The sequence below is a fragment of the Nilaparvata lugens genome, chromosome 3 (genome assembly GCF_014356525.2).
Source record: "Nilaparvata lugens isolate BPH chromosome 3, ASM1435652v1, whole genome shotgun sequence".
In the NCBI taxonomy this organism is placed as follows: Eukaryota; Metazoa; Arthropoda; class Insecta; order Hemiptera; family Delphacidae; genus Nilaparvata; species Nilaparvata lugens.
The window spans coordinates 9,757,068-9,783,625 of NC_052506.1; the positions used below are offsets into that span (position 1 = coordinate 9,757,068).

The window sequence follows — 26,558 nt, forward strand, 5'->3', positions numbered from 1 at the left end:
GTAGGTTTATGATATGAAAATTCGATTGCACTAGGTCTCAACCCTGGGATAACTCGCTGAAGGACATTAAAAGGATATAAATACGACCTTGGAAAAACAGCTGGAAATTTTGTCGTCTGTCGATACAGTAATGGAAGTGAGTGAACAAATGCATGTGTGGGATCATTCAGCTGATCTCACGAGAAGAAAAATTCAGCAAGAAAAATTCATTTTTGCTTATTTTTCTTTTTTTTGGAAAACTTCAGAAAGTCCAAAATAGTAGCTAGATGCTGTTAGTGTATTAACAAATATTGTAGCAAACATAGTATATCATTCTAAATCGAATTTATAGTATATCTATTTGTAATTTATGATGTGTTTGTTTTTTGAAGTGTAATAAATTGTTATTTTGATAAGTGATAGTAGATTAACCTAGATTTTGATTTGGACTGTACCTAGTATAAATTTGAAAGGGACAGTTTTGGGCATAAGCCTGTTGTGCCTCCTCATATAACTGTAAAAATAATCGTACGACTGAGAAAATGAATAAATAAATATAAAATATAAATTCAATCTTTCGTTACAAATTTCCTATGCTTTTACACTCCAGAGCGAAGCTCGGTCCCCCGATATTATATACTAACCGGCAGCTTATCCAGCAACATCACTTTATCACTTACCCAGCATAGTCAAGGAAAATATAAAACGTCTCGGTAAAAACCTACGTTAAACCTTTCAAAGTGTCTGATATTTAAAAAGCTCAAGTACCGTATAAGTGCTTAATAATGCTTGAGATGAATAAAATATTAAAGCTGGAGCTGGCTTTCTTATTTGTTCACAAACCATGAACTGCTTGTTTTCAGATTGATTCCTACAAATTTTGCAGATTAATAATGAACGAAGAAATTAATTACTGATAGATAGCTGGATAAAAAAAGTAATCATCATAGAACATTTCAAAATTAATGCTAGAGAACTTGATAAGCTGCAATTGAGCAATTTATTTCCTAACTAGCTGAACCATTATCGGTTAAATTAGTGTTTTAATCCCCACACGACGAATAATTTACCAAAGGACTATTCAATTAGGATGAAGAATAATGAAAAAGTTTTAAGCTAAAGAACTGACTCCAGCCATATAGTTGTTTTCGGTATACGGTAATTCAGGATAAATAATAATTAATATGATTCAACATTCATAGTTTATTGATATAACAATTATTCAACAATGAAATAAAATACATTAATACAGGCAAAAAGACTAATTTCTAGAATCCTTCCTTATTTCTATATAAGATTTAAATGACAAACATTAAATATTCTTAAAATAAATTTGACATTTTATACAAGTTAATTATCTAATTGATGAATATACAAACTGAAGCCAAATTACATCAATTTTTTGAAAATGTGTAAAGCTGCGTTTACACCAAAGTTATTAACAAAATGTTAATAACTTAATCCTTATAGATTCTATTAGATTGAATATAACTTATAATAAACATGATGAACAAGGTGTTTGTCAAGTTTCGTTCAATCTAATAGAATCTATAAGGATTAAGTTATCAACATTTTGTTAATAACTTTGGTGTAAACTCTAGCTTTAGATACAATAGGCCTATTAGATTGTTTTACTAGCATCTTCATTATTGAAAAGCAAATTTTACTAATTGAACCAAAATTCTTCTATAAGCTGCGGTTTCACTATAAGAAACGGCCAGCTACGAGCAGTGGTTAATTTTTTGTAGATTTGAGCTTTCAGTTTTAAAATTGGTCAAGGAATTCATAGACTTTTGGCTTGAAAGGCCTGCTTCTCGAAATAAAACATCCATTGATTAATAACAACACTCAATGCAATGTGACCAATAACAGCTGGTTGGATTCTTTCCAAACAACTGTCTTTTCGAGACTTGAATTTTAAAGCTTTTGCACAATTTCCAATCATTTGAAGCAATTTCAGAAGTCTTCAATAAAGTATAAACCAATATTGTATGATACAGGAACAAAATATTATCTAGAAGGAAAGAACTACTTTTTAACTTTATTAAAAATGACAAAGAATCAATAAATAATGCCTAAAAATCAATAAATAATGCCTGTAGTACCGTGTATGAAATAAAAGAAGAACAGAGATAATAACTAAGGCAACTTCGATATTCTGATTCAGATTAATTTGATCGAGCTCTTTAAATATAAGTCATGACACAATCCCGTGATGCATTGCAAAATCGCCATTTTATGGAGTTCTAGTTCACCAATTTTCAAAATTATCAGCTGTTATCACTATAGATTGAACAGCTTGACGTGTTGTTATATTGTTCAAGGAATATTACTTGGCTTTGAATTGTAGAATAAATTCTTCCGACAGAACAGAATTATAACATTTAGTTTCCAACTAGGAACTGAATTGTTGATTTTTAGATTTAATTGATTGGGAACTTGTTTTTGAGGTTAGCCTTTTGTCCCAATGCCTTATGAATCATAACAAGTTACAAGAATAAGAACAATTTTTAATCATACAAAATTAACTATTGAAATTAATTATTATTAAAAAATCGAAAACCTGAATTTACATAATATTATCTGAACCAGAATATTGTTTTTAAAAAGCATAATGCATGATTTTGTTATGAGCAGATTCGAATATTTCAAATGTACCGTCATAAAGACCCCACATAATGGCCGCTCCATAAGGAACACGAGTGTCATGACCTGTATTTATAGACCTTGATTTGATTGCTGAGAAGAGATCTTCCTCATCATCATTTCAAGTTTTTACAAGAAAAATCTCGAACTAAATGTACAATAGATAGTAGTAGAGCAAAGTACAATTATTATGATCAAATTAAATTAAAAAATCAAGCCAAAAGTCCAAGAATTTTATATTTTTTTCTATTGATGACAATAGTTGTAGCTGTTATCCACTCCATTTGCAAGTTCACGCAAATAACTCTTCTAATAAACCACTATTTATTATAACAAGTTTCTAATTTCTAAACTGGTCCCTCAACTACAATTTCTTTTTTACCTAGATTCAATCTTCAATAATCTACACTACTGTACAGTAGTCTATGCATTTGAAACGTTTTCAAATTTTTGCTGAGATTTCAATTTTTCAAACTATTGGTAATACTGTACCACCAAAAATCTACAGCTAAACTGACGAATTGTAAATGATATGCTAGATTTTTTAAAAATATGATTTAATTAGATTCTTGTAATAGAGCATCTATCATTGATTCCTGGTAACTCGTTATCAAAACGTATACCATATACACCACGACAAAATTTGCTTCATGAAATATATATTTTTCCAATAAACTTTTCTGTACTAATACTGTACGTTAATTTATTAGATGAAAATTAGATTCAAACATTGTAGTATTCAATTTTGGATTATTATTTTTTAATACGAAAATAAATATATAGATAAAACACCTCAAAACATACCGGATACTATTTGCCATGTTTATGTATGCACAAAAATATCAATTTTATAATAATTGACGACTAGACTTTGAATGAATACATCTAATTACAATAATTTTATGTAACATCTATCATAAATAACTTACATTCAGAGAACACATTTCAATTTTATTATAAGTTACAATTTTTAATACTTGAGAAATATCACTAATATCAACACACACACAAATATTTTAATATCTCACCTCAATATGAAACATAGATTTCAATACATTTAAAGGTTTTAAAGATCTTAAATACATAGTAATTATTAATCAACAATAAATAGATTCTAAATATGATGTTAGAGGAAGTCTTGCGGATTATTTATTCTTGAATAAATTTCGACAGTAATTGATAAAGCAACAATAATCTCGTAAAGCTGGAATACAGTTCTAACTCGGAATAAACTCACTCATTCGCTTGTGCTTTTAGTTGGAAGATTTTCGATAATTTCTGGAAGAGCCTTTAAACAGCCTTTATGAGCTAATTTGAAAATAGAGATTGGAATTGTAAAATGTATTATTTTAATCAGTTATTCAAGTGGCATTTATCGATTAAGACATACTAATTAAAAAGTGTTGTCAATTAAACAATTAACTTTGCAACGGAAGTTTAGTGATAAATTTGAAACAGCAGTGCAAATCAGAAAATTTCATTCACATTTCTCAACAAAAATGAATTCACTAAATATTTATTTGAGATATCAGTGCATCGTGCACCATTTTAAAATGATAAGGATAAATTTTATTCAGTTCTTTAAATTTATGAGATGACAATTTCCACCTTTGTAGGCCTACTGTTATCACAATATTGTTAATGAAAATAAAATTCGTGGACGGCTTATCCTAGACTAGACAATATATCTAATATTAAGGAAACACTTTACATCATTTTTCGTGGTTTTAGGCAATAATTTATTTTGGCACATTCAAAGATCCTGTATAATATTGACAATTTTAAACTATTTCCAGACAGTTTTCCAGATAGTTTATAGATGGATTAACTAGATACGAACCTTTCTTGACTACTGTTCTTAAAACATACAGTACTTTCAAAGTATCAACTTTTTAAACTATTTCCAGACATAGTTTATAGATGGGTTAACTAGACCTTTCTTGACTACTGCTCTTAAAACATACAGTACTTCCAAAGTATCAACTTTTTAAAATAACAGGAATACATTCAAAAAAGTATGTAATTTTATGCAGAATTATAATATAATTTGAAATATTGTTTTAGGTTGTTTCACACATTCATAATTTCAATTTAAAACGAGCAAATTGATTAATCAAATAATTCATCATCACAGCGTAATTGCCAGAAAAATGAAACAATAAATATAATATTTTTATCACTTAGAAACCCCTATACAATTTTTATGTGTTATTATCTCACAATGATCCATGGATAACTCATAACTACATATATTTTTAATATTGATCCCAAGAGCTAGAAATTAATTAGGCTTCAACACTCAATATATCTCAAACGTTCATTTCTCACTAATATAAAGGATACCGTAATTAATATTTATTACTGACTAGTGGTGTGGCATAGGACTAGATTAATCAATATTGACGGGCATGCGTCTATAAAGGTAAATTGTTAATTAAATTAATTAGTCTAAAAAAGGTAAAGAGTAATTAACCTATCAAAAATACTGAAGGTAGAGGTTTTTATAATGAGGCTTAGCCGCGAAAGTAACTATGAATGCGGTCGCTTGGTAGGCAGGTAATAAATTACAGTGCAAGTACCCCTGCATGATAAGTTAATAAAGGAAGTGTAATTCATCAAAATTGAATTCAAATTTAAAATGTATTGCAATATTGATACATTAGTAGAAACAGCTATCAATTTATGACTTGATTCAAAAATGTTTACTGTATAATCGAATCCGAACATTGCACGGTAGATGCAGAGCATCTCTTTTCAAATGGGGCTTTATAGACTCTCCAGGATGCGATTGTGGAGCTCCATTGCAGACAATGAAACACATTGTCTATGAATGTGACAGACGTGCCTACCTGGGTGACAGTAATGACTTTACTGTGGCAAGCCCTCAGGCGATCCAGTACATTTTAAATTTGGACGTGCACTTGTAATCAGTGCGAAATTACAAGGAATTACGAATAAGGAAATGCCATACGCTATATATACTGTATAATGAATACATTTACCTTGTTAGGTACATAGTTAATAAATTACAGTGCAAGTACCCCTGCATGATAAGTTAATAAAGGAAGTGTAATACATCAAAATTTAATTTAAATTTGAAATGTATTGTAATATTGATACATTAGTAGAAACAGCTATCAATTTATGACTTGATTCAAAAATGTATACTGTATAATGAATACATTTATCTTTATTGTTCATTAAAAAAAATCACTAAATAATAGGTATACCTCAAAACGTATTTAAATACAAGATTCTTGTTCAGAATCAATGTTCATTGGGGTATTAAACATTCGGGTTGAATATTTAAATTAGAAATTTTGAGAAATCATCTATTGACGATTTCTATTGCATGAACATAATATCGAATAATTATAAAAAGTAGACTAGTAAGAAATAAATGGATTGCTCCAAAAGAACTACACAAGTTATGAACTGAATATCAAGTCAAGTACCTAATTTGGAAGACAAGAATAGGGGATAAAAATTCTATTTAATGGAAAGATATTCCCTACTATACACAGACCTGTAGTCTTGTAGGGGTTTCCTTTATATATAATTGAACTGCAACTGTCATTTTTTGTATGTAACATTCTGGGAAATAAATTGATTTGATTTGACTTTAAATTTCTTTGTAATAAAAGTTGAAAATTTAAAAAATGAAGATACTTTACTTGATAAATAGAACTCGGTTAGGCATAGAACATCACTTGACTGCACCTCTATGTGCATTGTGCATTATGTTTCAATGTGTCAGAATAAGATCACAACCATTATCTTCAAAATAATCACTCAATTATTAAATACATCAAGATAAAATATGATTAATACATGCTAATTATAATAGGTAGGGTATTTCGAATACTGGCAGAGTAGATTAAAGTTTGGAATTGACTAATAATTTACAATGGAATCATGAAATAATACTGCATTATATAAATTAATACATTCACGAATTTTAGGCTCACACATGAAAATCTGATTGTTAGCACCAGTGCAATTAATTTTCATGAACTATGATTTATTAGTGAATTATATATGTTCATGGGAAAGTGATTTATTTATAGAAATGAAGTTTGACTAAACTAGGATCACCACACTCAAAAACAGGAAAATGTATAAGTGCAATAAACATTTTGAATTTCATATTATTAATTTTGAACAACTGAACATGGGGTCATACAATAAAATAATTCTTCCTTCAGGCACTGGATCAATAATATAAAGCCGTGTTCACACTGAACAAATGTTGGACATACATGTTCGGCAAACATGTTTGTTGAGAAGCTCAGGGACAAACATTTTAAAAAGTTTTGACAATCATTGTTTGTCAAACAAAAAAATACTTTTTTCCAAACATTTTCAGTTTTGACAGCTGTAAAACATAAAACCTGTTCTTCTCACTTACAAATATTTTGTTTGGTGACACGTCCACACTGGCCATTTTTTGTCAAACATGATAAAATTTGCTCAAACTTTTTTAACAAACATGTTTGTCGAACATAAAACCTGTTCTTCTCACTTACAAATATTTTGTTTGGTGACACGTCCACACTGGCCATTTTTTGTCAAACATGATAAAATTTGCTCAAACTTTTTTAACAAACATGTTTGTCGAACATTTGTTCAGTGTAGACACGGCTTAAGATTCTCAACAAATTTAATGAAACATCGAAGACAATATTGAGGAATTAATTTTTATAATAACTTGAATCTATATTTTATTAGATTTAATTCTTAGTTTGAGCATCCATAATAAATTATTTTATTCTATAAATGGATAATTCATAAGAGTATAGAGAATTTTAATGAAGAACTATTTTGACAACCGACCATTTGTTAATAGAGTCAATCGTTCTTCACATCTAGGCTGATTCATAGGAATCAATCAATTAAAACATTTCCTACTATAATTTATTGTATCTACTTGATATCCCCGCAGTTCAATACACTAAAATCTTGGCACTTCTTTACACACAACATGTAAGAATGAAACAAATACTTCAAATTACTACAAAACAGAATATTAATACTTATCAATATAATCAGATCTTTGGAAATTTTAGAAGAATTGTTGAATAATTTTTAAATATAATGCATAACATTTTCCAATTCACAATTTTCATGAAAGTACTTATCAATAATAAAAATATTTTTTCAAATTGTCCACTCCTGACAGAATTATTGTAGAGAAATGCCAGTTTCTATGCATAAAATTTTTCAATTCACAATTTTCATGAAAGTACTTATCAATAATAGAAAATATTTTTTCAAATTCTCCACTCCTGATTGAATTATTGTAGAGAAATGCCAATTTCTAGGAAGCTTTTAATTGTCAGTTGTTACATGTAGCTTTCTCATTAAATGAAATTTAAAACAAAAACGTTCATTAATTAGCTTGAAAGTGACATTTTTTTGCATGGATGGACAATATTAAGTATTTTGATAAAAAATAGGTATAAACATAATTAAACGACTGATAAATAATTTACGTTTCAAAGAACTCGCACTTTAAGCAAAATTGAATGACTAATGTAATCATAGGGAAAGATAGCATAATGTTTATGCTTTATTTCTCTACAATGTAATTCATTAACGAAATATGGGTTGATGAGCGACGTTCATATTTAAGTGAACAGAAGCGGTATGCAACTATAATATCTATAGCCTCAGAATGTTATCTTCCACTCTTACACACACTGGTTATTCTAAGTAAGGAATGTGGGAATTCTGATTATGGATTTTTCATTAGAAACCTAAAATCTGAAATATCAACTAGATTGGATTCAACACTCAAAAACAGACCATTTCAGACACTACAAACTAATTACAGTTCGGAACATTCATGTCTGATACACATAATATAATAGTTTTATTGTCAAAATCAAAATATATAAATTGACGAAAAATCATTCACACCATTTCAAATTAAAAATAGATTTTCATAAATCTACTTTTTTCAAATATCAAGTGCTCCATTCAAAATTGGGGAAATAGTTTCAATATTAAATATGTGACCTATACTAATTGTACAGTAGCAGATGGAGTAATTCAAAAGTACTTTAGATATGTTTCAGAGAAATTTTTCAAGGATATGTAGTAGAGGCATAGTAATATTTTCTAAAACTGTTTTTTAAAAAAAAAGTTTAGTAATTCGTATTTCAACAGTTACCCTTTATACCTACAATACGTTTGGATAACAGTCTAAATCTAGATAACCTGGATAACTGGTCTAAATCTCTTTCTGGTCCCCTTAATGTCCGTTATTCTATTAAATCATTTTTATAATTTATAAATTCAATATAAGAGGGCATAGCTAATTATGAAATAAATATTCCTCTACCAAATAAATTGTCTATTGTAACTAGAGGTCAAAGATTATTAATTTAAATTATTCAGTTAACTCTTCAACATATTCTACGGCCTGCTTTTTAATTACTTCAATTTATTTTGGCACATTAAAATTTCATTGCAAATGACTCCATTGTCATTTCATTTTTGAGAATGTAGACTTACCATTTTAATCTAATACAACAGTCTCCAAGTAGTATTTTATAAAACCGGAGATTGTCTGAGAATTAAAACATTATATATCATTTATATCTTCCCACACAATTACAGATAATATAATTTTTATTGGGTGAGAACAACAGGTTCAGCCCAAATTCTTCAAATATAGTATTCTTGGAAATATTACCATATGCTAGAAGTACTCCATCCTGCTACTGTTATATTCTGCGGTGGGATATATTGGAAAACTATCAGTTAAATTGAAGGAATAGAAAACAATAGAGAGAATAATAATCAATTGTAGATCTTTATGACCAAACTTATACTATAATATAGTAATATAAATATACTATAATACTATACTATAATATATAAATATTATTTATTCCTATTAAGTTACAGCTGGAATACGACAGCTGAAGTTGGCACTAGTTAAGACCACCTTTATCAAAGACATCTAGAGTTATTAAATATATAACAAGTACAGTACACTAGATATTTCAATTGTCACGACTAGTGTTTCAATTAGAGTAAATATTTTTAATAGTATTTCAACAGTTAACAATTTTATCGATAAAGAGATGAATAATACTTATAAGAATAAATAGACTGGTACGTCTTTTTAAAGAGATTTGGATACAACAATAACAACATTGATTTAAGCTGGGTTTACACCAAAAGTATTAACAAAATGTTAATATCTTAATCCTTATAGATTCTATTAGATTGAACGGAACTTGACAAACACATATGTTCATCATGTGTATGATAAGTTATGTTCAATCTAATAGAATCTATAAGGATTGAGTTATTAACTTTGGTGTAAACGCAGCTTTAGTCAGGTTGTTTTTTGATAAGATGAATGAGAAGAGGATAGTGTATGTCTTCGTCGTAGTCAGGACTGTCGGAGCTGAGTTGGAGATGACGCTGCCAGACCTGGTGGTTGTAGTAGTGGAGAATGGTGCAGACAAAGCCCGACTGTTCGGCCTCGACGATGAACTTGTTGAGGGTGGATCCTCGCCGAGGTGCGGTGACGAGTGCCTCGCCATCAGCTTTGATTGCCGCCCGCATAGTGGCCACGAGGTCCTTGCGCGCGTCGTCGAAGAAGAGGCAGTCGGCGGCCAGGACGACGTCGAACAGGGGTTGGGAGGCGAGTGGTTTGTTGCCCCACTGCAGCGTGCAGCAGTCGACGCGCGGCGAGTCATGCAGGTCGTTTCGCTTCACGATGCGCGCCACATTCTCCACAGACGCCGTGTTGCCGTCGGTGAGGCGCACGAACGACGCATGCGTGAACTTGGCGATGAGCAGGCCAGCCAGACACGTCATGCCCCCTCCCAGCTCCAGCACCATCTTGCCCTGGAAGAAGTCGCGGTTGCAGAGTACATAGTAGGCGAGCACCTCCTCCGACGGCCACACGCACACGTTGCCCGTGTTGTTGAAGCCCATCAGGTCGGTGGGAGTGATCTCCTGTACCACGTGTCTCACAAGGACTGTGAACAGCTGGCCGTTGACGTGGGCGCTGTACTCGAACCACGTGTCGTCTGCGTCAGGCTTGAGCGTGAGCAGGCCGAAGCTGCTGATGCGACGCACCGATATCATGTCTAGCTTGTCCTGCTCCCGCCTGCGATGCAGAGCGCGGGCCAACATCCGCCACCTCCGACGCGCCATCTCATGCGGGTCGCTGCCGCCCCCACCTCCGCCTCCGCCTCCCGCCACCGCTGCTTGCTTGCCCTCCTGCTCCTGCTGCTGCATCTCATCTCACTGCGGCGCCCCCTTCACCACGCCCCTCTCTGCCCCACAATCGCCTGTGTGCACACAACAGATACCATACCACATCACCACAATACTCTTTCTACTCTCTACTTCTACTAACTGCCTTTCCAAAACTTCTCACAAGATCTATCAGTTTCCGCTAACGTTTTCATCCTAACTTGAACTGTTGATCAATGATCTACATTATACAGAGTGTTTCCGAGAAACGGGAAATTTTGAAAGTTGAATAATTTAAAGAAAAACAAATCTTTAAATAAAGTTTTTAATATCATTCAATAGTAAAAATAATGTGATTTTAGAATAAATAATACCGTAGCATTTATTTTTTGAAGATGACATCTTGCAGGTGTATTCCTTTTATACGCAAATCCTGTAGTCTCTTCATCACATTGTCCATGGTTTGACGTAACATTACAACTGCAATTTGAAATCGCTTCTCGAATCTTGGCTTTCAATTCTTCCGTTGTTGCAGAATTGAAAGCCAAAATTCGAGAAGCGATTTAAAATTCCAGTTCTAATGTTATGTCAAACCACGAATGGACAATGTGATTAAGAGACTAAAGGAATGTTTGCGTAGAAAAGGAACATACTTGCAAGATGTCATCTTCAAAAAATAAATGTTACGGTATTATTTATTCTAAAATGGCATTATTTTTACTATTGAATGATATGAGAAAAATTATTTAAAGATTTGTTTTTCTTGAACTTATTTAACTTTCAAAATTTCCCGTTTCTCTGAAACACCCTGTACTTACTTGTTTGGATCAGTTCGCACATGTTTCAAGGCACTGAGCCCCCCCCCCATCTTCAGCGTACCTTGATGCTATCAAGGATTGAGTTAACAAGTAATTAAAGAACTGATGTACCGTGAAAATAGTTACTCATTAAGGTGCGTGCATTTCACTTTTCAACAGCTGATGGTCATGTATCAATTATCATTATGTATCAACTATCATTATGTATCAACTATCACCATGTATCAACTATCATTATGTATCAACTATCATCATGTATCAACTATCATTATGTATCAACTATCATCATGTATCAACTATCATTATGTATCAACTATCATCATGTATCAACTATCATCATGTATCAACTATCATTATGTATCAACTATCATCATGTATCAACTATCATCATGTATCAACTATCATTATGTATTAACTATCATCATGTATCAACTATCATCATGTATCAACTATCATTATGTATCAACTATCATCATGTATCAGCTTATTATGCATGTATCTTACTAATTCTTTACAAATACAAATAAATAAAAAAATAGCATCATATGATGAAACGTGAAATGCACGTGTTCGTGGCACATAAGTCTGTACGCACCTTAATGAATAACTATTTCCACTTTCACAGCAGTTGTTATTCACTATTAATTACTTGTTAACTCAATACTTGATAGTATCATGGGCTCAGTGCCTTGGAACATGTCCCAACTGATCTAAACAAGTAAGTATAAAATGTACTGTTGAAAAAGTAAAAACAGTTCCTCATTAGGAGACTCATCTACTTCACAGTGATTTGATAATTCACTAGTCTAATACAATTTCTATGCTTACAACAGTGATTGAATACCTATCTCTGATAGATATTATCTTAATTACAACGCTGGGTTTTGTGTTGGGAGTTGAGCCATTTTTATTTGTATGTGGCTTTGAATTGATACATTACTTTCAATTTCATTCAACTGAATCAGTCACTGTTTAAAATTAGTTTTTGAATGATATGTGTATAGGGTAATTATTATAGTAAGCAATGAAATGATTGAATAGTGAATTTCTACTGGGAGCTTTGGAAGAGATAGCGGATCTACACAGACTTGAGTGGCCTACACTTAATTTCTGCCTCTGGTTTATGGAATTAGAATTTTATAGTAATCGACTGAAAAATTTTGTTTTTTAACAATGCTCATCTCTTATAAATTTTTACATCCTCTTTCACCCACAGTTAATGGAGGAATAGAGGTTGAATACAAGCCAATAACACATTAACATATGAATAAATTCAGCTCATAATAATACTGAGCTGTGTCAAGGCCTTTTTATAAGTTACTACTTGTGGTTGATAAAAATTACTGGTTTGAAAATAAATTTCAAATATAAACATGAGGAAATCAATTTCTATGTTTAATAGTATTATTATTTAAAAAATACTCCGACTTTTCAAATAGAAATTGTGGGAACAAAATTTAGTTTATATCTAACAATATATTTAATAGTAATTGTAATTCAATGTACTACCTTGGCAGATAATTATTATGAAGTTCGTTTCCAAAAACTAGTTAATCGATTTCAAGAATTTAAAATCCACAAAAGATACTTGCAAATCTACTACTCTAGTTTAAAGCCTCCAATACAATCGAATTGACATCCAGAGTCATAATTCCAATAATTAAAATCGTTTGTCTCTATCAGCTGGTTCTGATAAAATAATCATTATCTTGCTAGAAGCTGTGGAAAGGGCGATAATTGGTTCTTACCGACCTCATTGGATAAATGAATTTGAAACAAAATCATCCAGATTTCATCATTCTCTTGTATGGATCTATCTAGCGTTAAAATTAATACTTCGATAAAATCAATTAATTGTCATTTTGTCGATCAACTATCCAAATGACAACTAACATGTCAGCAACAGAAAAAGAAACTTGATGCTCGAGTATTCATATAGAGAGTTTTATTGAGAAAATTGCAAAAAATTGTTAATTTGAAACTGAGGAAGTGAAGAAATTTAAAAAAAAGAACATGAGAGTTGAAATCAAACACTATTTGTCATTACAGGATAATTTAGGGTTGTTCACTAAATAGAAATAAGTAAATAAATAACTATATCACTAATAACAAATTCAGTTATGATGTATTGGAAAAGTGTTGTATAATTTTTTTATCGGACAAAAATGAATAGACAAATCACCAGAAAGACATGTCAATTCAAACACTATTTTTCATTACAGAATAGTTTAAGATTGTAGGAAAATTGTTGTATAATGTTTTTATCGGACAAAAATGAATAGACAAATCATCAGAAAGACATGTCAATTCAAACACTATTTTTCATTAAAGAATAATTTAGGGTTGTTTACTTCATAGAAATAAGTAAATAAATAACTATAACACTTTTTCACGAATTACAGATTCAGTTGGAATTTATTGGAAAAATTGTTGTATAATTTTTTTCTCGGACAAAAATGAATAGACAAATCACCAGAAAGACATGTCAATTCAAACACTATTTTTCATTACAGAATAATTTAGGGTTGTTCACTAAATAGAAATAAGTAGATAAATAACTATATCACTTTTTCACGAATAACAAGTTCAGTTAGAATTTATTGGAAAAATTGTTGTATAATGTTCTCTCGGACAAAAATTAATAGACAAATCACCAGAAAGACATGTCAATACTCAGGTGAAAAATCTCTCTTCTAAGTTTAAGCAAGAGAATGAATCACTGAATGATTATTGACATCTACCCATTATTCTATCCAACTACTTTAGTTATGCTACAATTAATTTTTGAATAGTAACAACATTGAGGTTTTTATGATAGAGTAAAGGTACATCAAGACTGAAATATACTCACACAGTTCAAAAAGACATACAACTCAAGATGCAAACATAGATAAATCTACATCAAATATAGAAATGCTGTTAACAACAACAATGAATCAAATCTAATAAACACATACTAAGCTGAAACAACGAATAATATTGTCACAGATCAATTATTCATTGAGTCGAGGTTTTGCAATTGAGGTGTGTATTTTTGTGTGTGCTAGACGATTATAGTGTGCATGGTATCTGTTGTGGCATATTACAAACTGTCCAATTGCTCTTCTGAACAAACAGTTAAGAAACTCCAGGTACAATAATTTTGTAGTATTTATGTGTAGGCTGAATTTAAGAAAATAGAAAAGATACAATAAAATAACTAATTGAGTAACAACACAAAGCTTGCAACATAATTTTCAGAGTTTTTATACTCCCATGGAGAAAAGCTTAGAACATTCATGTCATTTGTATGATGCAGACATGCAACAAAATATCTATATCTGAGTCCAATACTTACACAAATTTAAACTATGAGTACCTAACAGCTTTTTAGTAATAATTATATTTCATGAAACAAATTGAGTCTAGGTAATATATATTATAAATATGACAGTAGCATTATCAAGTCCAATAATACGTCCAATGTATGATGTAGTCCTATGATGTACTAATTGATGTAGTACATGATATAGATGTAGTATACATAGTACTACATCTAGATGTAGTACTATGATAAGTACTATGATAGGTTAGTTTCTCTTTAAGGCTCTGCAAAGGCTAAAAATAAACTTTCTACTGGTGATATTTTTCAAAGTTTTTCGATTTGTATACTATCAAACAATCAAAATTAAAATGTTTCCTCAGAAAACATTTTTTTCCGATCATTGATTTTTGAGATATGAGCTCCTAAAGTTATATTTTTGGGACAGAAAATTTCAAAGTCAGTAAGAGATAAATCCATGAGATTTGGGGGATAAATTCTTCATGGTATCGTTGATCTAGTAAAACAAAAATGTTCTGAAAATATACATTTTTGAGAAAGTTATTCAATTTACCAAAAATGATCAAAAATAACTCAACAGAAAGTTATTTTTGGTCATTTTCGGTAAATTTAATAACTTTCTCAAAAATTTATATTTTCAGGAAATGTTTGTTTAATTCAATCGACAATACCATGAAGAACTTATCCTCTAAGTTTCATGGATTTATGTCTTACCGAATTTGAAATGTTCTGTCCAAAAAATTTAAACTTTAGGAGCTCATCATATCTTAAAAATCATTTTTATAGCTTGATAATTATACAAATCGAAAAACTTTGAAAAATATCACCAGTAGACAGTTTATTTTTAGCCTTTGCATAGCCTTAAATAAAACATTAATACAATCACGAAAAACTGGATCCCCATCATTCTAATAAATGGTTTATAACAGGATTTTTCAAATCTAAGCCTTCAATACATATTTAACCAATCTTATAATTAAACTTGATGTTAGAAAACTAAAGCGTGATCCAATGCAGACAACTATAGAATTTTCAGATGCTTGTCATGCAGCAGTTACACATAATACAAATGCTACATCTATAATTTCAAATTTCAATGACCATTTAAATCGGATAAAGAATTGTGAGTTGTAAAACGTTAATGTCTAAAAACCTCTAACAGACTGTAATTTCCCATCAAAATTGTGTTGTTTATGTACAACCTAATGTACATAATGTTTATCTACTGCCTAAATATGTTTATGTACTGCCTAATTTATCGATATTGCATTAATCCTTAACAGATTCCATCCATATTGCATCTATCCATACTAAAGGATTCTATTGATATGAAACCAATCGTTACTAGAGGATACACATACAGCAGGAAATTACTTGCAAACACATCTGCATTCAGGAAATTATTTTCAAGAGGAATTTAAGCTCGTTTTTAAATCGTTCATCAGCCAACCGTTCAAATTGATCGATACAACAGGTTTCTGCTCATTGCTGATTGATATAAAAGTAACTAGACTTTGAACAGTTACTAGTTACTAGAGGACATACGAAGGAGTCGTAATTTTGTAAGATCAGTTTATCAACAAATAACGCTTGGTAAATGGTAAATTTTTGGTACCAAAACTGAATGAGCTGTTTTTGTTCGTTATTGATTTTTTTTCTAATCAATTTAGAACATTAGTGCCGTTTGCACAGTCATTAAATTTCATTTAAAACTGGATTAAATCCGTATCAAGTCTCGTTTGTTATAATGTGTTTCATTTTGAGTTTAGGCCAACAGTTAATTTAATTTCAAGCTTTGGCTGTGCAAACGGCCCTAACAAGTTCACTTCTATACTTGAAACCCCAGCATTCTGAATGTAGCTTGATTTTTCAATTTTATGTCATAAAAACATTTTGAATAATATCAAACATTGAATCAATAACTAATATTGTCAGCAAATAATTATTATAATTGAAGAATTATTTGTCGTATGAAGATTTATTATTTGAAGTATGACGCTCTTCTAAACTTCGAATTTTACTAGTAAACAAACGTCCTTACAAAGTAATAACTTACATAATATTTTTGAAGACATTCACAGCATTCACAAAATAGAACAGTCAACAAATTTCGATATGGAACGACAAGATGCAATTCAAACAACACATATTAATAAAAGTATAAAATTTATACCATGTACAAGTACAACCGATAAAAAGTTAGATACTTATTCTCACTTAAAAACACTTCATTTATATGGGCTACTTTTGTACAAATTAATAAAAACAATATAAAAACTTGTAGTACCTTTCATTATTAGAAACTTTTAATCCCCTTTATTATTAAAAACTTTTAATAATAATGGGAAGTACAAGTTTTTATATTATTTATTATTAAAACCTTTTAATAATAAAGGGTACTACAAGTTTTTATTAATTCTCACTTGTATTAAATCTGGAGTGACGTAAATAATTTGCTTGTAATTTTACCAACCAGATATTCAGTTGCCAAAATAAGGGGAAAAATCTAATAATTAGCTAATACTGATATCCTGTACATAGAAATATCGTTCAGCAAGAAATCTCTTGTGGGATAGTGGGTGGTGGAAAAAAGAGCTAATATATTGAAGATCTACAGATGGAAATATTTGCAGTAGCAGAAGTATTCGGGGTGAATTACAGCATTTAATTTGGATTTTCGTTTAATAATAATTATTAACTGAAGATCTATTTAAGACTTTGCAATAATAGGAATGATATTATGAGCAAGTTTCTATCAGGAAGTAATTGATTGCCTTCAAATTTCTCCCAAAAATCTGACTCACGAACGTTAGTAAGAACATTTTGAATAAACCTACCTCCAGTATAACTTCAATTAACAGACACCGAATTTATTTGTGTGAAACACATGGAGCAACTATGTTCACCAACGTGCCAATAGAAGCCGAATTTGAATGAATTAGTTCCCTATTCAGCGAACATATTTCAAGTCTCTCCCGTTCAGCCAAGCTTATCTATTCAAAGAATCTCTACACAGCATTTGAAGTTGACATTTTTCCAACTTGATAATCTTACGTTTGGATTGATAAAATTCCTGTGATGAGACAAAAATACATTTGCTACAAATATAGAAAAAATGTGCTATTTACAATAATGAGACTTCTTTTTTCAACTCTTTTGAATGGGGAAAGCTGCAAACAGAGCCTGATTCCATGAGTAGAATGAATACTCAAGATTTAGGCAGATAGTACAAATAGATCATTTTACTTCTACTCATAGAAATATAGTTCTGTTTTTCAAATTAGTAAAGAAAAGTTCATAATAAATCAACTAAGTTTTAATATCACAGGACAAAAATAAAACCAGAACGTATAATAAATATGTCAGCATTTGCAAAATCATCATTCATGGAAAGCGATGGTAAATCACATCACAACAACAAAAAGCACAATTGATTCTTCAGTGTTGAAAGATATGGATTTTCTAGCTTTCAAGTTACGACCTGAAATATTTGTAATACACTTTAATCATTATTCTGTCATGAAAATGAGAGCCACAAGAGAGGCTTGAAGAATTCACTTTTAACTATGGAAAAATTAACTACTACACCTTTCCAACAGTATTTGAGAAAGTATCAATTGTAATTGAGAATAGTCATTTGTATTTGAGAAAACGTCAGATGTAAATGATAAAAGTCAATTATTGTATTTGAGAAGTCATCACATGTAATTGAGAATAGTGAATTTTTTTGAGAAAGTATCATTTCAATTTGAGAACATACGATTTGAAATCGAGAAGTTGTCAGTTGTAATTGGGAAATTATTTTAAAAAACCTGTACTTCCAGTACTTATATTTTTCATAACACTGTGATCATATAAAATAATATGATAATATATTTGATTTTCCAATAAAACGTTTAGTTATTGAAAAAAATATTTTCAAGCCCGAAAATCCATTGAAGAATTGCCGCATTGTTTGATCAATAGATTCAAATGATTGATTATATAGATCAATTGCGCCGTATTTGATCTTCATCAAATGCAATACCGGTATTTCACAAAATGTTTGGAGAAAAAAGTCACGTTGCCATACATACATAGAAATAATAATCATTAATCATACTTTACCACATGAAATACTTTCACCATTGAAAATTTTAATTTTCCCTCATGCAAAGGCTATGGTAGTAATTGGAATACTGTGTACGTAGTACAGTATCCTTCCTGCTCAAATCAAACCTGTACTGTAGGCTACAGAAAAGCCACGACATGTCAATTGGAAAATTTTCTCAATTTCAATTGATATCTTCTCATTTACATTTGACGATTTCTCAAATACAGTTCACTACTCTCAATTACATGTGATGACTTCCCAAATAAATTGACTATTCTCATTTACATCTGACATTCTCTCAATTACAAGTGACTATTCTCAAATACAATTGATACTTTCTCAAATAAAACTGGAAAAGGTGTAGATCTTCTATACAATATTCGTTTTCATCAAAGTGAACAAAAATGTTACATACACAAGACCTTGAGCCCTTGAAAACTTTATGAATATACTGAGATTAGATTGAAATTATACTGGTATGATTTTACGAGCGCTGTAACATAATTTTATAAGGGCCTCTGAAACTTCCATTTATGTATGTTAATATGTAAAGTTGTTAAGTTTTGTTGTTGATATAAACTTGTAATTGTCAATACTGAATTATGGAAAGGCTATGACATTTAGAACTAGACTAAAATTGTATCCAAGTCTGGCATGCCACTATCAGATGATACAGTACACAAAATCAAATGTGCATACGTTGACAAACAAATTAAAATGTCCCAAAACTTTACAAAGTTCCCAAAACTCCGAGCGGACAATCAACAAGTAAAATATGATGTTAAATGAAAAAGGCTAAGAAATTGTCAAAAAACCACAGATTTATTGATACTTAGAGAGACCGGTTTCGGTTATTACACCATTGTCAATCTCTGTTAAATGAAAAAGTCTAAGAAATTGTCAAAAAACCACAGATTTATTGATACTTAGAAAGACCGGTTCGGTTATTACACCATTGTCAATTTCTGTTAAATGAAAAAGACTAAGAAATTGTCAAAAAACACCGATTTATTGATACTTAGAAATGCCGGTTTCGGTTATTACACCATTGTCTATCTCTGATAAACTGTTTATCAGAGAAGTTGATATTGTGGTAATTATTCATATTACATGAAAAAGACTAAGAAATTGTCAAAAAACACAGATTTATTGATACTTAGAAAGACCGGTTTCGGTTATTTCACCATTGTCAATCTCAACAGTTTATCAGAAAACAGTTATCAGACAACAGTTATTAGTTTAACAGTTATAAACAGTTTATCAGAGATTGACAATGTTGTAATAACCGAAACAGGTCTTTCTAAGTATCAATAAACTGTTTATCAGAGATTGACAATGGATAATAACAGAAAACCGGTCTTTCTGAGTATCAATAAATCTGTGTTTTTTGACAATTTCTTAGTCTTTTTAATTTAATATGAATAATTACCACAATATCAATTTCTCAACTACACAAAAAGTAAAATATGATGATTATTTATATCAACCAGCAGCCTACATTATATCAAATAACTAATTTGGAATCAAATTATTTACAAGAATTAAAGAGGGAAAAAAGAGACACGTCCGAAAAGCTTCACCTACCACAATTTACTGACATTGTAGAGAATACAAAGATCTAGTGCAGTGGACGAGATCGACACAAGAGGTGGCTGTAGCAGAGGCTGAGAATAAATTTGCCAATTCCGCGTTCAGACTACATCGATAAATGAAATATGTAGAATGGAACAACACATCCACACCCGCCGATAACTCCTCCACTCCTCCTCTCTCCTCCAAGTACCACCCACGCTACTATTTCAATTTCCCAGAATGGAAAAGATTGCGCGCGCAGACATGCATGTGTGTTGTTCAGTACAATACAACACTGGAAACTGTTGCTAACAGCCCCAAGTTATTCCTGGAGAATCATATTAAACGACAGACGAGGGGCCGCCCGGGGGGGGGGGGGAAGGCATCGGATACTACACCATCAATACAAACAATGAGATTTCTCTGCACTGCGCTCGACGCTTTGCGTCTCTAAACCCCCTCCCCTCCACCCCACCAAATCCATTCATTCATTCTCTCCTACTCGGCGAACTGTGTCAACACTCTGTCTCATTCTTCACAATAGCAAAATCAAATCCACACATTTGATAAAATCCTATACTATTAAACGAGCAATTTCTGTTTATATGTTTGTATTTCACCGGATCTCGAAAACGATTCTCACGAAATTCAGAACATAGTTCAGGTTTATAATATAGAAATTCGATAGCACTAGGTCTCATCCCTGGGAAAACTCGCTGAAGGGCATTAAAAGGATAATTGACCGAGCGAAGTGAGGTCTAAGATTCAAATCGACGGTTTGGCATTTCTCTTAATGTTTAAATGTTTATATGTTGCGCATTTTCGGCGAAACGCGGTAATAGATTTTCATGAAATTTGGCAGGTATGTTCCTTTTTTAATTGCACGTCGACGTATATACAAGGTTTTTGGAAATTTTGCATTTCAAGGATAATATAAAAGGAAAAAGGAGCCTCCTTCATACGCCAATATTAGAGTAAAAAAACAGACTATAGAATTATAAATCATAAATCAGCTGACAAGTGATTACACAGATGTGTGGAGAAGCCAGTCTATTGCTGTATTTCCGTAAGGTCTATAGTTTCAATCAGGTACTTGTTGATGAGAATACTGCGTGAGGTCTACTGTTCACAGAACTACTAGTTATTATTCATCCTTGGAAAAACAGCTGATAATAATTATTTCGTCGTCAGTTGATGATGGAAGTGAGTAAGCGAGTTCATGTGTGTGGGACTTTGTCAAAATTATGACTCAGATGTTCAACTTTTGTAATCATTCAATCAGGTACTTAGTGCCGGTTGCAAAAAAGTCGGGTTATTTTCAATCCTGATTAATTCCAGTAGATCCATCTTTTTGAAATGGTCTTCTATGATTTGGTTCACGAGAAATTAATCAGGATTAAAATCAAACCGGCTTTTGTGCAACCGGGCCTTTGTGAGGGAAATTTTTGCATTCCTTTGGGAATTAATCTCAATTTACTGTGATTAGATAGAACATTTCTGTATGAACTATGAATGTTATTATAATTTCTTCTTTCGTAATAAATTGTTAATGCTTTTGTACTCCAGAGCGAATATCGGTCCCCGATCTTTAGATAATATGTGAAACAAATGAGGCTTCAAAAGCAGTGCACGATTCATTCAAGACGTTATCAACAAAATTGATAACTATGGAATCTACTAGGGTTGTTAGATGTGTGATATAAATGATGAGGCTTCAAACGCAGTAGGCCTGTATGATACAATTGATTTGTGATTGTCATGAACAAACTTGTAGAAATGATAGAATTTAGTTAACAAGAACTACTGGATACAAGATACAAGTAATGACGCTTCAAAAGCAGTGTATGGTTCAATTGATTGAATATACTATAGTGCGGTCCACGCTATAATGTCAGTATTTGATCAATATTGGTCTTGCTATCCTTGTCTATCATTCGACAAAGCAGATAGCGCTATACTTTTCTAGCTCCGCAACGCTACCAGATCGTTATTTAACAATGTAGAAATATAATCTGGCAAGGCAGAGAATCAGCAACGCTGTTCTCCTATCCTTTTCCACTGCCATTATAACGTGGACCTCACTATAGTAGATCTGTGAACAGTAGACCTCACGCAGTTTTCTCATCCACAAGTATCTGATGTCACCTGTTCTAATTGATTCAGTTGAATCACAATTCACAGTTATCATAATTTACTCTTAAAAACTGTTCAAGATCAAAAACTCACTTATGTTAATAAACTCAGTTCACTTTTGAATTTGTATCCCATATGATAATTTTTATTCAGCTCCGTGATAATCTTTCCATCTGATAAAAATATTTCTCAACTATTTTAAAATTGATTTTTTTCAATCAAGAATATTATAATTTCTTCAGCATTATTTAGTTTATTTAATCATTTTTCATTTTATTTTCATCACCTATTAAATTTGTTTTTCAAATGTGAAAATATTATACTGATGGGCACGCATCATAAAAAATATTGAAACCCTACCTTATAGAAACAGACACGGCCAGACATATGTGTAATGCATGCAATGAATAATCCACTTGTCAGCTGATTGGTTATGAATAATTCTATAGTCTGATTGATCCTATCTTCAAAGTAGATTATATATTTATATAGTGATATCAGAGTATGAAGGAATTCCTTTTCTTTTCATACTATCCTTAAAATGCAAAATTTCAAAAAACCTTGTGTATACATCGACGCGCAGTTGAAAAAGGAATATTCCTGCCAAATCTCATCGAATTCTATCAACGCGTTTGGCCGTAATCGCGTTACATACAGACAGACAAAAGAAAATCCGAGTTAAAACATAGACCTCACTACGTTCGGTCAATCTTGAAGAAAACTAATAACATAAAATGAAAGACATCCCCAAAACTATGAATAAGGGTTAATTTCTTCAAGATAATTTTACTAATATTTATCTCAAGGGACTACAGTATTGTTACAGTACAGTACATTCTTAGATTTCGGACACTGATTATAATAGGAGATTGATAAAAAAGTTCAACTTTTGAGCGTACGAAGGGTGTTGTTTGAAGTAAAAATAATTTTTATATGAAAATACTTTCTTTAAAAATTGAACCTTCAAAAATAAGGTTTCATTTTTTTAGTCGTTTAACGCACACAATCGTCGGACTTACTTATCTTTGAAAATCAAATGAGTACAGAGTTTATATCTGACAACATGAGATTCTCTAAAAGAAACTGGATCTTGGGGATAACATATAATATTATATTATAGATGTATCATGTTATAAACAAATTGATTCTTAAAAAAATCAAATGAGTACAGAGTTTATATCTGACAACATGAGATTCTCTAAGAGAAACTGGAACTTGGGGATAACATATAATATTATATTATAGATGTATCATGTTATAAACAAATTGATTCTTAAAAAAATCGAATCTACATCCTATTATATAAAGGGAGCAATTTCTATATATTTGTATTTTTATATCTGGTTATTTATGTTCAACGGATCTCGAAAACGGCTCTAACAATTTTCACGAAATTTGGAACATAGTAGGTTTGTGATATAAAAATTCGATTGCACTAGGTCTCATCCTTGGGAAAACTCGCTGAACGGCATTAAAAGGATAATTTATTCATCCTTGGCTGAAACAGCTGTGGATAGTAAAAGAGTGAGTGAGCGACTGAGTAGGCCCTATGTGAAAAATCAAAATATCGCATCCCCGAAATTCATAAGATGACATATATAGCCAGCTGTGAAATATAAACACGATCATTTAGAGGAGTTGGGTGCAAAAACGACCCGAGTCAGAAATGTACTTTTTTAGAAAACTGATGTTGAAAATTAAATCAATTATTTTCATATTGTTAAAGATTTAGTAGCACATTGATGTTTATTATTCAAGTTGAATCATTATTTTAGTAAAGGATAATAATCATAAGTAAATGATAGTGTTTTTATTTTTTAACCTATCATGTAAAATAAGAAGTGATGTTGGAGGTCGTTTTTGCACAAAAGTCACTTTCAGGTTGAAAAAATTCTTTATGAGCCTGGTTCATTAGAAAAAAATAGATTTGTGGTTCTAATGATAAATAATTAATGAAAAAGTCCAGTAAATTGGGCAAAAAACATTACTCTCATTGAAAAAAATAGAAATTAAAAAAAAAAATCATCAGTCTTCTTGGAACTCTTAGGTTTCAACATTTTCACAGTCTGATTCGTCTTGTGATTCAGGATCATCAGCTTCATTGGAAGGTTGTGGATCTTGTTTGGGCTTATTTATCACCTCTTCAAACCAGGATCTTTCTTCTTCACTCAACATGGGAAATAAGCTCATCAAATCGTTTCCTTTTGCCACCTTGAGCTATCCTTGGCATGAGTAGAATTCCATTTGAGTCCAATATAGCAAAATTGGTGCCCCTCATCAAAAAGTTGAATGGAATGAATGAACCATAATGGTCTGAACTGATCTGGAGTTCAGCTCTAAGTGTGTTCTTCTCAGAGTATAAAAATATTGGTTCGAGGGGATCTCCTTTCAGGATTCAGCAATATTGTAGACTGCAGTACAATCTGGAACCATTTCATCATTTAGAAGCTACAATCATTGTAGCTTCTGGATCTGGATGATGAAATGGTTCCAGATTGTACTGCAGTCTACAATATTGCTGAATCCTGAAAGGAGATCCCCTCGAACCAATATTTTTATACTCTGAGAAGAACACACTTAGAGCTGAACTCCAGATCGAGATGCAACATTGGGACAGAAAAAATAAGATTGTGAAGTCAATTTAAAAGATAATCAGCTGGGATAAAGACCACTGTAAAGGAAAAGATATGGCGGTTCATTTGAAACGTTTTATGCAAGAACGACCTGATATGACTAAGGTCGTTTTTGCTGGGTGCTCCTGGGTGTGTTCTGTTTATCAATAAATAAAAATAACGAGCGAAGCTCGATGCCCCGATATTCGAATTGAAACGATGAAAATTAATTAATCTTAAAAAAGTATTAATCTCTCTTCTAATATTATCTTATAACAAAGTATGTTTTCAACTTAATCTGAATTACTAATAAAAAGCTAGAAATAGAATCTAGGCTGCAGTGGAATTAATTGGCAGACGATAGACGGACTTGAACTATAACCGAGCCCGTCACCTTTCAACTACAGTATGTGTAACCACTTCATGAAACAAACAATGACAATGAAAACAGAGCGCCAGATGAATTTTTAAACCCTTATTTCTTCAGTGATAAGTAACTAGGATCAAGATTAGCTTTCCTATATCAGCTTCTTAGTCTTCAGTTTGTGATCATTGAGAGACACAGTGGTCGAATATACCAAATATAAAACGGTCAAGCTTAGTTAACAGAATTATTCTGATAACAAAGGCTCAGAGTACCACTTGTGTAAAGTTGAGACGTTGCCAACCTACTGTGAGTTATAAGAGTCCTTATGAGACTTATACTCTTGTCATCTTCCACACTAAGCCGCCTCGCTCATGCTTTCAATCTGGGCTACACCAGAACAGGGGAGAGTAATCGGTTCCACAGAATAATAACAAATAAGTGAAAAATGAGGGTCTTGCACGGATAAGAAAATCAAATCAAAACAAGTTTTATTCAATGATATCACTAACATGACAAATTCTATTATACAAATGATATTACAGATCATTGAATACAATACTGTTTGCTTAAGAAAAATCTTGTCTGCAAACAGGAGTGAAATACATTCAGAACTCAACTAAAAATGCTAAATATTTTTAAAGCGCAAGTAAACAGCCCAGAACTTGAGAGTGTCTGGAATAAATGAGGTAATTATAAAAGTAGACTATATATAGGCCAACTATAAAACCAAAAATAGTGTTCACAGAAAACCACTATGATAAATTGGAGACGTATCAGAAAAACATTGATACAATGT

The 26,558-nt window shown here is 31.5% G+C and overlaps 1 protein-coding gene across 7 annotated transcripts in view; it reads right to left on the reverse strand.

Annotated features, from left to right (window-relative positions):
- The window catches only part of LOC111044065 (calmodulin-lysine N-methyltransferase), a 59,337-nt gene that overhangs the window by 23,559 nt on the left and 9,220 nt on the right, over window positions 1-26,558 (reverse strand). For 2 of the 7 annotated variants that reach the window (XM_022329123.2, XM_039425341.1), the window contains exon 2: window positions 7,763-10,940. The exons of 2 other annotated variants lie outside the window; for them this stretch is intronic. In XM_022329123.2, coding sequence (XP_022184815.1) covers window positions 9,970-10,887 — 918 coding nt within the window. In that variant the 5' untranslated portion in view covers window positions 10,888-10,940 and the 3' untranslated portion in view covers window positions 7,763-9,969. Of the gene's footprint in view, window positions 1-7,762; window positions 10,943-13,145; window positions 13,392-20,662; window positions 20,806-26,558 lie in introns of those variants that run through there. 3 more of the 7 variants (XM_022329126.2, XM_022329124.2, XM_039425340.1) reach the window with 3 other exon arrangements.